The 13,418-nt window shown below is 40.7% G+C and overlaps 2 protein-coding genes across 2 annotated transcripts in view; one reads left to right on the forward strand and one right to left on the reverse strand.

Moving 5' to 3' along the window:
* The first annotated feature begins 326 nt into the window (after positions 1-326).
* clul1 (clusterin-like 1 (retinal)) lies at positions 327-4,486 on the forward strand. The gene is made up of 8 exons (XM_085440335.1): positions 327-430; positions 613-761; positions 852-1,022; positions 1,507-1,942; positions 2,272-2,394; positions 2,478-2,692; positions 3,302-3,480; positions 3,689-4,486. Exons 1-8 carry the CDS (start codon positions 328-330, stop codon positions 3,702-3,704), a joined length of 1,392 nt encoding a protein of 463 aa, XP_085296461.1. The 5' UTR covers position 327; the 3' UTR covers positions 3,705-4,486.
* Positions 3,942-13,418, reverse strand: part of yes1 (YES proto-oncogene 1, Src family tyrosine kinase) — a 33,469-nt gene continuing 23,992 nt past the window's right edge. The window contains exons 8-12 of the mRNA XM_085440334.1: positions 11,169-11,348; positions 9,418-9,494; positions 8,467-8,620; positions 7,851-7,982; positions 3,942-5,868 (exon numbers count right to left, since the gene is read on the reverse strand). Of these exons, the coding sequence (XP_085296460.1) occupies positions 5,660-5,868; positions 7,851-7,982; positions 8,467-8,620; positions 9,418-9,494; positions 11,169-11,348 (752 nt within the window). The 3' untranslated portion in view covers positions 3,942-5,659. The remainder of the gene's footprint in view (positions 5,869-7,850; positions 7,983-8,466; positions 8,621-9,417; positions 9,495-11,168; positions 11,349-13,418) is intronic.

Raw genomic sequence — 13,418 nt, forward strand, 5'->3', positions numbered from 1 at the left:
AATTGTAATGTACATAAAAAATAAGATTTAGCTGTACTCAAAAAGTTCTTGTCAGTCTCAAAACTGACATTTGAAGTAACTATGTGTAGCATTATTTGCATATTAATCTAGTGACCTTAAATGAGAGGTCACCATGATGCCATGATTTGCTTACTCATCTTTGCAAAACGATCTCTTTGATAACAATCTTAAAGTTTATGCACAGATAGGCTCTAATTGTGTTTAAATCTCAGTGTCTAAATGTGAGTCGGTTTCATACGTAACCCCTAAATCACACTTGGTATATCCTGTCAGACTTTTTATTAGTCGCTGTGACAGAGCTCCAAAATGAACTTCCTGCTGGGTTTAACACTTTTGTTGGTGACGCTGGGTCTCCTCGATTCTGTACCTACGGATCAAGGTGAAGGCATCTCAGAGGACACTTTAAAACGTGAGTTTGCAGAACAGACACTTCCAAGTAGATTTGGTTCATCTAATTATTCTTTTGTTCAGAAATATTTGTAAGTGACTTTGAAGGAAATGTGTTTCTTGTTCTTAATATTAAACTTTTAGGGTTTAATAGTGTGTTTATGTGTAGACTAAAATGCACTCAGTTTCCTTTTGTTTTCTCAGAGTTGTCACTGGGTGGTGAGAAGCTTGTGGATGAGGAGGTAAGGAGAGCTTTGTATGGGGTGAAGCAGATGAAGGAGGTGATGTGGAGGAATGAGCAGAAGCATGAACACCTGATGAGGTCTTTGAGAAACAGCAGCGAAAAGAAGAAGGTTGGATCCACGTTTGATTTCCTGCAAAAGAAAATAAAAGATTCAAGTCAATGATGAAAACATATTAAAGAATCCTATTTTGACCACCAGGGGGCAGCAGAACTAGCCAAGGAGGTGACTGAGAAGCTAAAAGAGGCAGAGGAGCAGTGCAAAGACTCCCTGCAGACTGAGTGGGAGGACTGCAGACCCTGTCTGGAGGATGCATGTAAAAACTTCTATACCTCCACCTGCCGCAGGGGCTTTGCTTCTTTCCATACTAAGGTATGCAGACTTTCATGCCCTTCAAATAATGCTGCTAGAAATAAAGTTACATGTTCTCAGTTGAAAAATGACAGTTGTACAGCTGGCGCAATCTTCTCCCACTGACAGACTGTTGTATTTTCATAACAATGCATTGAATAACTTTGTCTGAAGTCGCTTGAATAAATTAGTCAGTAATGGGAGTCATAAAAATTGAGTGCAAATCCATTTTAAAAATAGATACATACTGAGACAAAAACTGAAATATTATTTTATTAATTTATTATCATTAATTAATTTTTTTCATTGTGTATTTGTTATAATAGCGTTTTTGTTTTGTATATTAACAATAAAACAATACCTCAAAATAAATCCTGATGTTTGAGTAGTAGATGCTAAATTCAGCTAAAACGGGATGTTTTTGAATTATCTCCCAATCCTGAAATCACAGTTGTTCTATTCTATTCTGTGAAATGCATCAATTTCCATCACTTCTGTTTTGTAGGTAGAAAACTTTTTTAAAAGAGTTTCCCGGCGCTTTGGTCCCCGTGAGACCAACTTGGAAGCAGGGGACATTCTGGTAAACCAGGATAACAACACAGACACAGAGATCGTCCAGATGGAAGACTCCTTCAACCGACTGGTCAATAAAGTGGGAATGCTGGTGAACCGTAGCGTCACCCTGGTCTCTAAGCTGAGCAGCAGGCTTGACAAAGCTCTTCAGAGAGCCTTTCTGAACAACACCGATATCCTGATGGAAGAAACCACCTCTGATCCCTACGACCCTGCCCGGGACTCGGGCTTCCTGCAGGGTGTGGGACTAGAGGAAGTACTGGAATCCTTCTTTGACTTTGCTAAAAGTGTGGTGGATGAGTTTGGAGCTGTGGTGACCCAGGTGTTTGATGATATCCACAAGACAGTGGAGGAGGAGAAGAAGAAAGGTAATGATTAAGCCGAGCAGTTTGCCTCACGTGTGCCAGTGAGCGTGTGCCAAATATACAAAAAATGATAACAGCTGCAGATTTCTCTGGTTCCATCTGTAAATTTATAGAGCTGCTGCTGGAATTGGTTGGAATTAAAATATGCAGATTCCTTGCTCCCAGTGTCACATGGTTTGGAACTACTGAGTTGAAATCATTTTAAATGTAATTGAACAAATTTCAGTGCATTTTCTTATTTGTAAGTTAACTGTACAGACTGAGTTTTATTATTCTTAGCTGTTCCATAAAGTGTTAGCAAACTAAAAAATAAATAAAAAATTCTGTTGTAGAGAGGGAAAGTCTTCCTCGCTTCCTGCAGAACAGGAAGCTGTGCAGAGCCCTCCGCAGACAGACATCAGAGTGCTGGCAGCTACAGAGCGAGTGTGAGAACTGCCAGGGAGCTCTGCTCACAGGTGAGCAACCACCAGCCTCAACCTGGACGTTTATTCGAGCTGACATTTTGAAACTTAAAACTTTATCTTCTTCTTGGCTCCAGAGTGTCCCAGTGTTCGGGAACTGCACGTGGAGTTGGATGACGTTTCTCAGCTGCTGGAAATCTCCAAAGAGCAGTTTGATGAGATCTTGTCTATTGTCCAGCACCACACTGATGAAACAGTCAGTTGGCTCAGCAACATGTCGGCTGTATACAGCTGGGTGGCTCAGGCTGTGAGCAACAGCAGCGCTTCACAAAATATCTTCCACATCACCAAGGTGAGGAGGGATGGTGGAAGAGGTGGCAAAGCTATGATGAAATATGAAATAAAAACAGCAGATATGTTTTCTTAAAGAGAAATTTAAATGGAGGCATATCCACAGAGCTTTTGTCATGGAACTCTTAAATCTTCAATAAACCGAATTTAAATCGCAAACATTTATAAAATAGTAGAAATACTTGGTGACAATGGGGGAAAAAAAAACCTCCCTTTCAACAGGAAGAGACCTTTGGCACAACCAGACTCAGGGAGGAGCGACCATCTGCTATGCCTGGTTGGGTGAGGGAAGGAAAATAGGACAAAAGATAAAATATAGAAGAGAGCCAGAGTTTAATTGCTAATGATTAAACACAGCAGTGGAGAATAAATGCACAGAGTGAAAAGAGACGAGTGAAGAAGAAATGCTCAGTGCATCACGGGAAGCCCCTCCCCAGCAGCACTCACCTATAGCAGTGTAACATAGGAATGGTTCAGTCATCTGATCCAGCCCGAACTTTAAGCTTTAGCAAAAAGGAAAATTTTAAATCTGATCGTAAAAGTGGAATATTTATTGTATATGCCACTGCAAAGGAGTGCTTGATGTAAAATGACTTCTTCCACTCTCCAGGTGGCGCCAGAGAGCCACAATGAACAGAATGAGGCTGTTCGTGAGACCAAGGTGGAGGTAAGCATCCTAAACTCTCCTCCGCTTACCCTCACCGTTCCCAGCGAGCTGGAGCTGCAGGACCCAGCCTTCATTCAGTATGTGGCTCGAGAGGCTCTGGAGAAGTACAAGGAGATGGTCAGGTGAGAGCCAGAATGACTGAACCCTTCACCCATGCTTTTGTCAGTATCACTTGTCCTTTTTTTTTTTTTTTTTTTTTTTTTTAAAGAAAAAGGCAGAAATGTCATTAGATAGCAAGGCTGAATCTTTCTGAAATATTGATGCAATATTCATCAGTTTTACAACGACGGTGGAGATCATTTAGGTATTGCTTTCTCTGCTTCTTTACAGGTTTGAAGATGAGTAATACTGCAGTGTGCAACAGTGAATACAACTCGAGCATGTTTGTATTGTAGCCATCATCTTGTTGAAATCTACAAATGTCAAATCAAAGTCAGAAAGCATCAGTATTCAGTAAAGTAAAAAGAAGCATAAATTTAAATGAATTTTTAAAAATAGCCACGTTTAAGAAAACATCTGGACGTCTTGGGTCCGACTCTTCAAGAAGATCACTGCAACTCGTCAAGAACACAAGTAGTAAAAGTAACCTTTGAGTAAACCTTTTATTTTTTTTCCTGTACAAAAATCATTATTAGTAACTTTTCTCATTCATTTCATTATTCATGTCCCTACTAGTTCAAGTCCCCATGTCTTTATGTTTAAGAACAATCACACATGTTCTTTGAGTGATGAACAGAAAGAATTACAACAACAACAACAAAAAGTTCACATCTTTGTAGCTTTCATACTCCCAAATTTCCCCATCACACACACCTGGACAGAGAATGGAAGCATTTCTAAGAATTTCTTATTAGATTTTGATCTGTAAAAGCACTAAAGCCCTGTCTGGAACACAGTGTGTGCCAGGTGTTTGTTTTGTCTGTCTGTTTCTATTTAACTCGCACACGAAGTGATATCATCTGTACCGCCGGGAACTGAACTATGAAAATCATAGGAGAGCGGAGCTGCTCACATGCAAATACCACTGGAGATGCTTCATTAAACATCACCACACGCACGGCTTTGCATAGTTGCATTTCAAACCTATGAGAATACTTGATTGAGGTTGTAGCTTTGGATAAAGCTTTTCCCTCCAGCAAAATCTGAAATGAGGACAGTGTCGATCTGCACACAGTCCCACGTATGGCGACTCCTGCACCGTCAGTCACGGCGCTGCAAAATTCGACTGTGTAGATGTGTGCAATAATGAAGAGAAATCTACAAGAATCTTCTGTAGCAATCAGAGCTGTACAACAGGGAAAGAAAGACAAGAAGCAAATCTTATAGAAAGATGAAGACAATCTTAATTAAATTTCACAGCTGAACTGTCTAATCTTTTCTTTTCTTATACAAAACGTTAATCAGGAAAAACTGTTTGCACTTGTAAATTAGCAAAATACCTCTTTATGATTTCAAGTCCCAGATTAAATGACAAAAAAAGAAGAAAATTTCATTTTGAGATTCAAACAACCCTGTTAAAAAACACTTGTTATTCCTGCTTCTTCCACCTCGTCACACCTGCTCAAATACACTTTTTATACATACTGTATGTACATCTGCGGTCATCTCTCAGTACATTCTTGCATCCATACGATACCACCGTTTTTCCTCCTCCATTTATTCCACCTCATAATGCTCCACACTTTACAGTCAGAGCACATACGTAACATCTCACACAGTAATTGGGCGCCCACTACATACATATGGCTGACAAATGAAAGGAAATACTCGAATCCTTTGCTCCTTTTGTGCCCACTGAGTCGCCGTTTGTTTTTCCTTTGATTTGTCAGCAGTCTGTTCTTATCAACCTACATATTCATACCAAACTCATATACATATAAAAGCTCTCACTCGAATATCAAAGACTTTTTGTTGTTAAATTTAATTTAAAAAAAGATGGTGGATTGGAGGAAGGGTAGGGGAACTTCTCATTTAAAAAAACGTTCATTAAAAAAATGCATCCGCGAGTAACCATTCATTTGAAAATTTGGATCACAGTGTTGTGGCCAGCCTATATGGATTATTGTGATATGCACAGTTCTCAGAGTTCAACCCGCTTGGACATTTCCCCACATATTTGGCCCCCCAGGTACATAAGGGACAAACCTCTACTTCCTCTACATCGGGTATGTCAGTTTGGAAAAGTTTGTAAAAAAAAAAAAAAAGTATTTTCTGCAGCTTCAGCAGAAACGTTGGTTTTCCTGGATTTTGATCTCTGCCGATGTACCGCGGTTTGCCAGAGTTAGTCCCAGATCCTCCCGACTAGAGGTTGTCTCCTGGCTGATACTGTGGCTCTGTGGCTGTGAAGTAGTCTTCTAAAAAGGACTGGATGTACTCGAAGGTCGGCCTTTCATCTGGCTCCTTCTTCCAGCACTGCTTCATCATCTCGTGCAGTGAATCGGGGCAGCCCTGTGGGCAGGGCATGCGGTAACCTCGCTCTACCTGCTCGAGTACCTCTCGATTCACCATGCCTTAAAGGAAAAAAAAGGACAAGAAATACAATATAAATGGACAGCCATTATATAGTCAGGTTATCCAAACATTCATTACAAAGGTACTTCATACATCTATTCATTTATTTGATCTAAGTAAGGCAGTGGGATTGTAATCGTGGAAATTTACACTATAGACACACAAAAAGGGAGATTATCGCACCATCTAACCTATGTGCCGAGTGAAGCTGTGCACTCTGATGGATGGGAATAAAATTTCATAAATTGGTGGTTTAATATAACTCTAGACGTTTTTTATATAATTTATTTTATTTATTATGGTCATGAGAAATACATCTTCAGAATTTCTGAAGATCTCTCAAAGTTTTTCTTTGGACATTAGCAGCTTTTCCACTAATTTTCACTCTAGTCCTTGTACGGATGTATTCATTTATTTTTGCCTTTGAAGCATTCAAGCACACACACACACACACACACACACACACACACACACACACACACACACACACACACACACCTAATATAGTTTGACTTCCACATTAATATGACTTCTCTCTGTGGTTATTTGAAAAACCATATAACAGAAGGAGTCTTCCAAAGTTTTCTGGTCAAGAAAACTAGTACAACTTTTGATTAGGAAATAGCTCAGTGTGCAGCCTGACTGTAGAAAGCGCTGCTGTCATACAGCTGACAGCAGGATTAAATGCCCACGCAGACCACTGTGGTACGGGGGGAAAAAAAAACCTCAATGACCCAGTTGGAAGTTCACTCATTATTTCCTGTTAAGACTTTTAGTCAATTTTAAAACACATACAGGGAGATAAGACTGTTAGCAGAAATAAACCGATACAGGTGCTCCAGCGCTCTCACAGAGAAGTCTGCGTAGCTTCCTCCAGTTTACTGGTTTACTCGTAAAACTGAACAACAAGAAAACAAACAGAACTGCTCCAGCTCCGCGTCCCAGTGTCACAGATTTCTTCCCAAGACAGGAAGATCGTGATCATGAACTCTGTGACACAGCACAGAAACAGCTCCGTGGGGAGCTCAACTGCAGCTAAAAGAGGTTATGACACAGAGTCAGCGGCATGGTCACAGCATAGCCGCATCCTCCCCCCTCCATCTCTCTGTGGGAGAGTGGGGATCAGATTATCTCACAGTCGGAGAGGAGAGGAAAAGCCCCGAGCAGCTGCTGAGACCAGGATGTGGTGGCAGCAATATGTCGGCTGCTGAGGTGGTAGAATGATTTACATCTCGCATGTTAAAACCTCAGCTCTAACATCATGTCTGCCTATTTGGGTAACAGTAGATACCTATACACACACACTTGATATAAAATGGAAAAGAAATGACACATCACGGTCCAGACACTTGGTCTAACTGCATCCAAATACATCTGCACTGTCTAGCATCGAATTCAAATAAGAAGAGCAGACCATACATGTACAGTTAGACACTTTATGGTTTAAAAAAATGCAAATAAGTGGGTTCAACCCCCTGAATCTGCAGCTCTGGGGTGAAATAATTAGAGGAATGATTTGCACTGAAACCAAGAAGGCCACTGGAGCCAGATGGACCTCTACAAGACATCGTTAAGTCGTCCATATGGCATGCTCTGTAATCACTGTCAGTTTAACACAGTTCAAGGCACACACTGCAGTACTGATCTCATACAGCAGGGGGCAGAAACGAGGTGGAAGAAAGGGATAAGAAGGGGGATCACACATGCAAGGGTACTTTGCCAGTGACTGACAAGTCACTAAACACCTGAGATGACTCATATCAGATCACATGTGTGGATTTCTATTCTAATTCACAGGGTGAAAAAGCCCCAGATGACTGAGGATGACAATAGCGTGCTGGAAAATAATCATGACGCAAAACTGTCTCCTGGGGCAAACCATCACGAGAACTCCATTCAGCTGAACAAAGGAGGAGGGGCCAAAAGCATCTACAGCAAAAATTAAAAGTGCATTACATGTATCTGCGTGTGCTGTCTTTACCTGGATATGGTACTCTGCCCTTGGTCACAAGTTCAGTCAGCAGGATACCGAACGACCAGACGTCTGATTTAATGGTAAAGCGTCCATACAAGGCAGCTTCAGGTGCCGTCCACTTGATGGGGAATTTAGCACCTGGCAAAAAAGAAAAGGAAACAGCGAGGCGAGTCAAGCATGGGCAAAGAAAACATCAATAAGACTGCTGAATATTCCTCAGTTGGTAAATCAATAATTTAAACTTTTCAAATGTTAGAAATTGTGAAAAAGCAGCACATCCTCACATCAGGATGCCAAATCGGTCAACTGATTAGAAACGTTAACTGATTTTTTGAACCACCCTTCAGCTCAAAAAAATGTAAGCATGTGTAGCCTAAATGAACAAAATCATGGTTCATGTAGCGGGCCTGCAAATTGCATTTTTAATTATAGCTAATATCAAAATCTGCTGTGACATTTTCAGGTTCAACTCAATTTATTTAAGCTCCAAGTCCTGTATTAAGCAGCAGTCATAACTAAATAGATCAGAGCAGGCACTGAGAGGCCCAGTATCAACATGTTCTCTATTTATAGTCAGTGCAGACAAACATGCGTCCAACTGCATCCGCTCCCTGTCACACACCTTGTCTGGCGGTGTACTCGTTGTCCTCGATGAGCCGAGCCAGGCCGAAGTCAGCGATCTTACACACCAGGTTATCAGCGACCAGAATGTTGGCAGCTCTCAGGTCCCTGTGGATGTAGTTCATCCTCTCAATGAAGGCCATGCCGTCTGCAATCTGGGATTAAGTTGGATTGGACAGGACGTAATGGTGTTATTCTAACAGCTTCAGAAAGCAAAAGTGCGAGCATGAAAAAAGGACGTTTTATTTTCAATTATAGATCAAATCAACATAGCTGCATTTAGGTGTCAAGAATACACGAAGACAAAACTCAAACAAGGCACTCTACACCTGTAACAATGACACCAACAGCATCTGGATAAACATCCTGAACACAGCCATTCGACACCATTCTCACACTTGTTGTAAACTCCCTCTGAGGCGTCTCTGTTTCAGTTTTAACTCCCCCCCAAAAAAAGGAAAAGAAAAATTACTACTCTGCAGAGTGGAGAGGGAGCCTGTGAGCGTGAAGAGGCAAATTAAGAGCAGATCACAGTAGGTGACTGAACCAGCGAGCTTAAATGGCCTCTGGTGAGCAGCGTTTAAGTGCTACAGGCAGTTAAGTGGGGGACAACGAGGGGAGGCACACGCAGCGGTGAAGAGCTGTCGGAGGGGGAGAGGAGGCGCACATTGTTGCACAGGAAGCGGCAGAGAGGGGAAGGGTAGATTTTAAATAAATTATGCCAGCCAGATGGAGAACAAACCGAAACCAGTATTCACAGGGCGTGAATATTTGACTCATGCACACCTACACACACGGCTGGAAAGAAGCCCGCGTGGGGCTTTCTCCGCTGCATTGCTGATGTATGATAATCTTTCCCCTCAGTCAGAGTTAAAAGAGCAGCCGGGCAAGGAAGAGACACGGGGAGCTGCTGCACCTGTGTTAGCATTTAAACACTGAGTTTTTATCCTACCTGTGAAGCCATGTCCACTAGCTGGGGAAGCTTCAGATACTTTCCATCTCCCTCCTTCAGAAAGTCCAGTAAACTACCTGCCAGAGTTTAGAAGACTACTGTCAAGAGAATCAATACATCCGTCTGCAACGTGTATAAAGACAACACCAAAATAAACAGAAACAGAAATAACCTGGAGGCACCGCGACTGTTAAAAAGTGAATACAACCCTTCAAATGAACTGTGATGTGTTTTTAAAGGCTGCTGGACTGCGGGGGATCCAGTGGTGCAGGGGTGAGCAAGTTGTTGACTGGAAGGTTTGTGTGTGTTTAATGGGGTCAGATTAAGAATGAAATACTTATTAAATGTTGATGGAACTATCTGGCTGTTCTAATCACAGTTCTGTACCAGTTAATGAGTTCAAATTTTACCTTTTTGCTGCTCTTGTTTAACATCTGCTCAAAAAATAAATCAATCAATCAGAGTGAAAGGAGTGGCTATTGATCGCTTGGCTTAAGTATAATCTGTGTGACAGCTCTAAAAAGAGCTCTGAGGCCAGGGATAACATTATATAAGCTCTGAAATAATTTGCATTTACTTTTCTGAGGTTAAAAGATAAACAGAAGATCTTTTATAGAAACACTCTAATAGAAAAATTGACAGACACAAATTATTATTCCAAGAGGACGTCAGTTTTTTTTTTATTCTTTGAAAGGTCTGTCGATATTTTCACTTCTAAGGTTTACACAAGATATGTCAGACTTCCTGCCTCACTCTTGGAGTGGAAAAAAAATGTATTTATCTCAAAGCTGCACTCAAACAAGCTCTGCATAAACATACATTTTCTTGCCGCTCTGACTCTCTATGCCACCACAGTGGATTTAAATCCAAATAAACAAATCAATTTGTGCTTGAAGGGAAGATTTTTCAGCTTTAATTCAGAGGTTTTACAAAAATGAATGCATGAAGTGTTTGGGTATTATAGCCATTTTTTATACACAGTCTCCATTTTCAGACAACTGACTGAGGAGCAGTTTCGTGGCCAGGTGAGGCGAGCTCTCCTGTTATTTCATGCCAAATGAAGCACACATCTGAAGTTGATTCAAAGTGATTGTCTTTTGATTTTTAGTGTTATTTTAACTACAAGCCCCAAAGAGACGTCACTGCAAACAGTATGGGCACGTTTGGCTGGCTGTTCCTAAACAGTTTATGGATGAAAAAAAAAATGAGTCACAGCACGACTCTTTTATAATATACTTGAATGTTTTAGATCATATTATATTATCACTAACAGAAAATTCATCATCATCTACGGAGATCAACCACTCATGACTTCTATGGCGTTCCACAGGGCAGTTGTCTTGATCCATTATTTTTCTCCTTATACATGCTGCCACTTGGAAACGTCACCAAACAGCAAAACATTTGTTAGCATAGTTGTGCAGTCGATACACAGCTATCTGTAGAGCCAGGCGACACTGATTTAATGAGCTTTTTAGCACTGTGTTTAACATATGAATGACTGCAAATGCTTTAAGACTAAATTTCATTTCTTCATTTCTTGGCTCTAAAACCAAACACGATTTGTGTGTTTATTTCTGATGGACTGTTTGTTTATTTAAATGTCTGTTTTCATATGGGTTCATATGCTTTAGTTCCTGTGAATCTCTTTGGAACCTCTGTGTTATACTGGGCTATACAAATAAATTTAAGATATACATTCTTTGTGTGCATCGTCATAACTTCTGGTTTGGAAACTGAACAGTTCTTACCTTTGCCCATAAACTCAGTAACAATGTATATGGGCTCCTCAGACACCACGGCATAGAGAGGTACCAGTTTGTCATGCCTCAGTTTCTTCATGATCTGAGCCTCCTGCAGGAAAGCCTCTGGAGACATGGTGCCCGGCTTCAGGGTCTTGATCGCCACCTTAGTCGTACCGTTCCATGTGCCTGAATATATATGAAACAAAATGTGAATGATCACTTATTTACTTTGCAAAAGTAAATACTTTGCTTGAAAGATACAGAGGAAATACACTTCCAATTCATTAAAAGACTAAAAGGCCCATTTTCTAACCCTTTGACGTGATTAAAAAGTCAATCCTAAAATCACTTGGACCTCTGGCAGGGCTCCCATGTATGGAGAGAACATGGCAGCTGAAATAATCGGCCACTTCCTGATTGAGAGCCACTTACTCACGCCCTGCTTACATACAATAAGCCAAGGCAGGAGATCTACTGCTTTCGTTAGAGGGCTGAGCTTCATGAATGAATCATAGCGAACAAACTCTGCGTGCACGCACGCACGCTGAAGGACAAAGTAAGACAATGATAATATCTATAAGTAATAACGTGAGGTGGGGAGTGCATAGAGAACATCATCTAAAAAAACAAAAACACACGAGCAGCACGAACTGCAGCTGAGCAGAAAACCATCACGAAACCACGAAACAGTGAGTGACAGAGAGGGATTCCTGGGATTGCTCAGTGGAGGCTTGCAGGTCGAGGCTTGCTGCAGGGCAGGCTTAATTAAAGACTCAACGATGAAAGAAGAGAGTCGTGTTCACTCAGAGGCCCCGTCTCACAAGCAGGCCAGTGAAAAGAAGCGTAGGAAGTGACCTGTGATTACTGGAGCTGTGTGTGTGTGTGTGTGTGTGTGTGTCTATGAAAACCCACAGGAATCTGTAATCAGCTCTGACATCAGTACGTGTGCCGGTGAGGCAGCAAAACAGGCCCACTCCTGACGTTAAAACACTAACATAAATCAGTGTCATTTGTTTTTCACATTAACTCTACATAAGTTTCATATTCATGCGCATATAAATCATGCACATTGGGCATGTTTGTAGGCCCTAATGACTGTGTGTGTTTACGTCCACAAAGTTGTTCCTGTTCTTCACTAATTCATAAGTGTTTGTGTCAAACACCTGGACTACAGCGGGGATTTATGTCTGCAAGTTGTTAACATCGGAAGTACTGCTCGAACGCACGGAGGCCACTGGTTTATCGCAATGTATCCCTTAACATCGCCATCTACAACCCTGTTAATAATTTCATTAATATGAAAGTGCAGAAAACAGAATGCAATGACCCACAAATCAAATCCCATATTTAATTGAAAAGGACACAAAGACAACATATCAAATTTTTAAGACTTTTTCGAAACGCCGCGGCTCATCGTGGTCATGTTTACAGCTCTGCTTCATCACCTCGTCCTCAAACAGCAAATTCTTTGGAAACATGGCTCTGAGTAAAGTTCCTGTTTCTGGCAGCCTTTCCAAGTATTTCTGACATATTTCACACAATAACTATTCAGCTACTAACACATTTACGTAGGCGTTTACTGTGTCGGGAGTACTTTTGCAGGGAAACATCCTCTTTTTCTGTCTCTTTGTGGTTTGAATAAACTGAGTAAATTTGAATCGACAAAAAGGGAGGGGAAAAAAACAGCATCTGTTTTATATTTTCAAATGTTATCTTGCTCTGTTAGAGCAGAAATGGATCCAGACAGATGCAAGACAGCATCTTGTTTATTCAATTTGTACACGCATAATAACAAAACAATAAAACCCCAAACAAACAAAAACAAAGTTGCTCCTCCTTGGCAAGAATTCCCCTTCACAGTCAGGGTGCTTCTATACTACTACTTCCTGTATACAGGGAGTGCAGAATTATTAGGCAAGTTGTATTTTTGAGGAATAATTTTATTATTGAACAACAACCATGTTCTCAATGAACCCAAAAAACTCATTAATATCAAAGCTGAATGTTTTTGGAAGTAGTTTTTAGTTTGTTTTTAGTTTTAGCTATTTTATGGGGATATCTGTGTGTGCAGGTGACTATTACTGTGCATAATTATTAGGCAACTTAACAAAAAACAAATATATACCCATTTCAATTATTTATTTTTACCAGTGAAACCAATATAACATCTCCACATTCACAAATATACATTTCTGACATTCAAAAACAAAACAAAAACAAATCAGCGACCAATATAGCCACCTTTCTTTGCAAGGA

Source organism: Copadichromis virginalis, linkage group LG18 (genome assembly GCF_057382275.1).
Source record: "Copadichromis virginalis isolate Kocher_CV1m ecotype Utaka linkage group LG18, C_Virginalis_male_GT1.1, whole genome shotgun sequence".
Classification (NCBI taxonomy): domain Eukaryota; kingdom Metazoa; phylum Chordata; class Actinopteri; order Cichliformes; family Cichlidae; genus Copadichromis; species Copadichromis virginalis.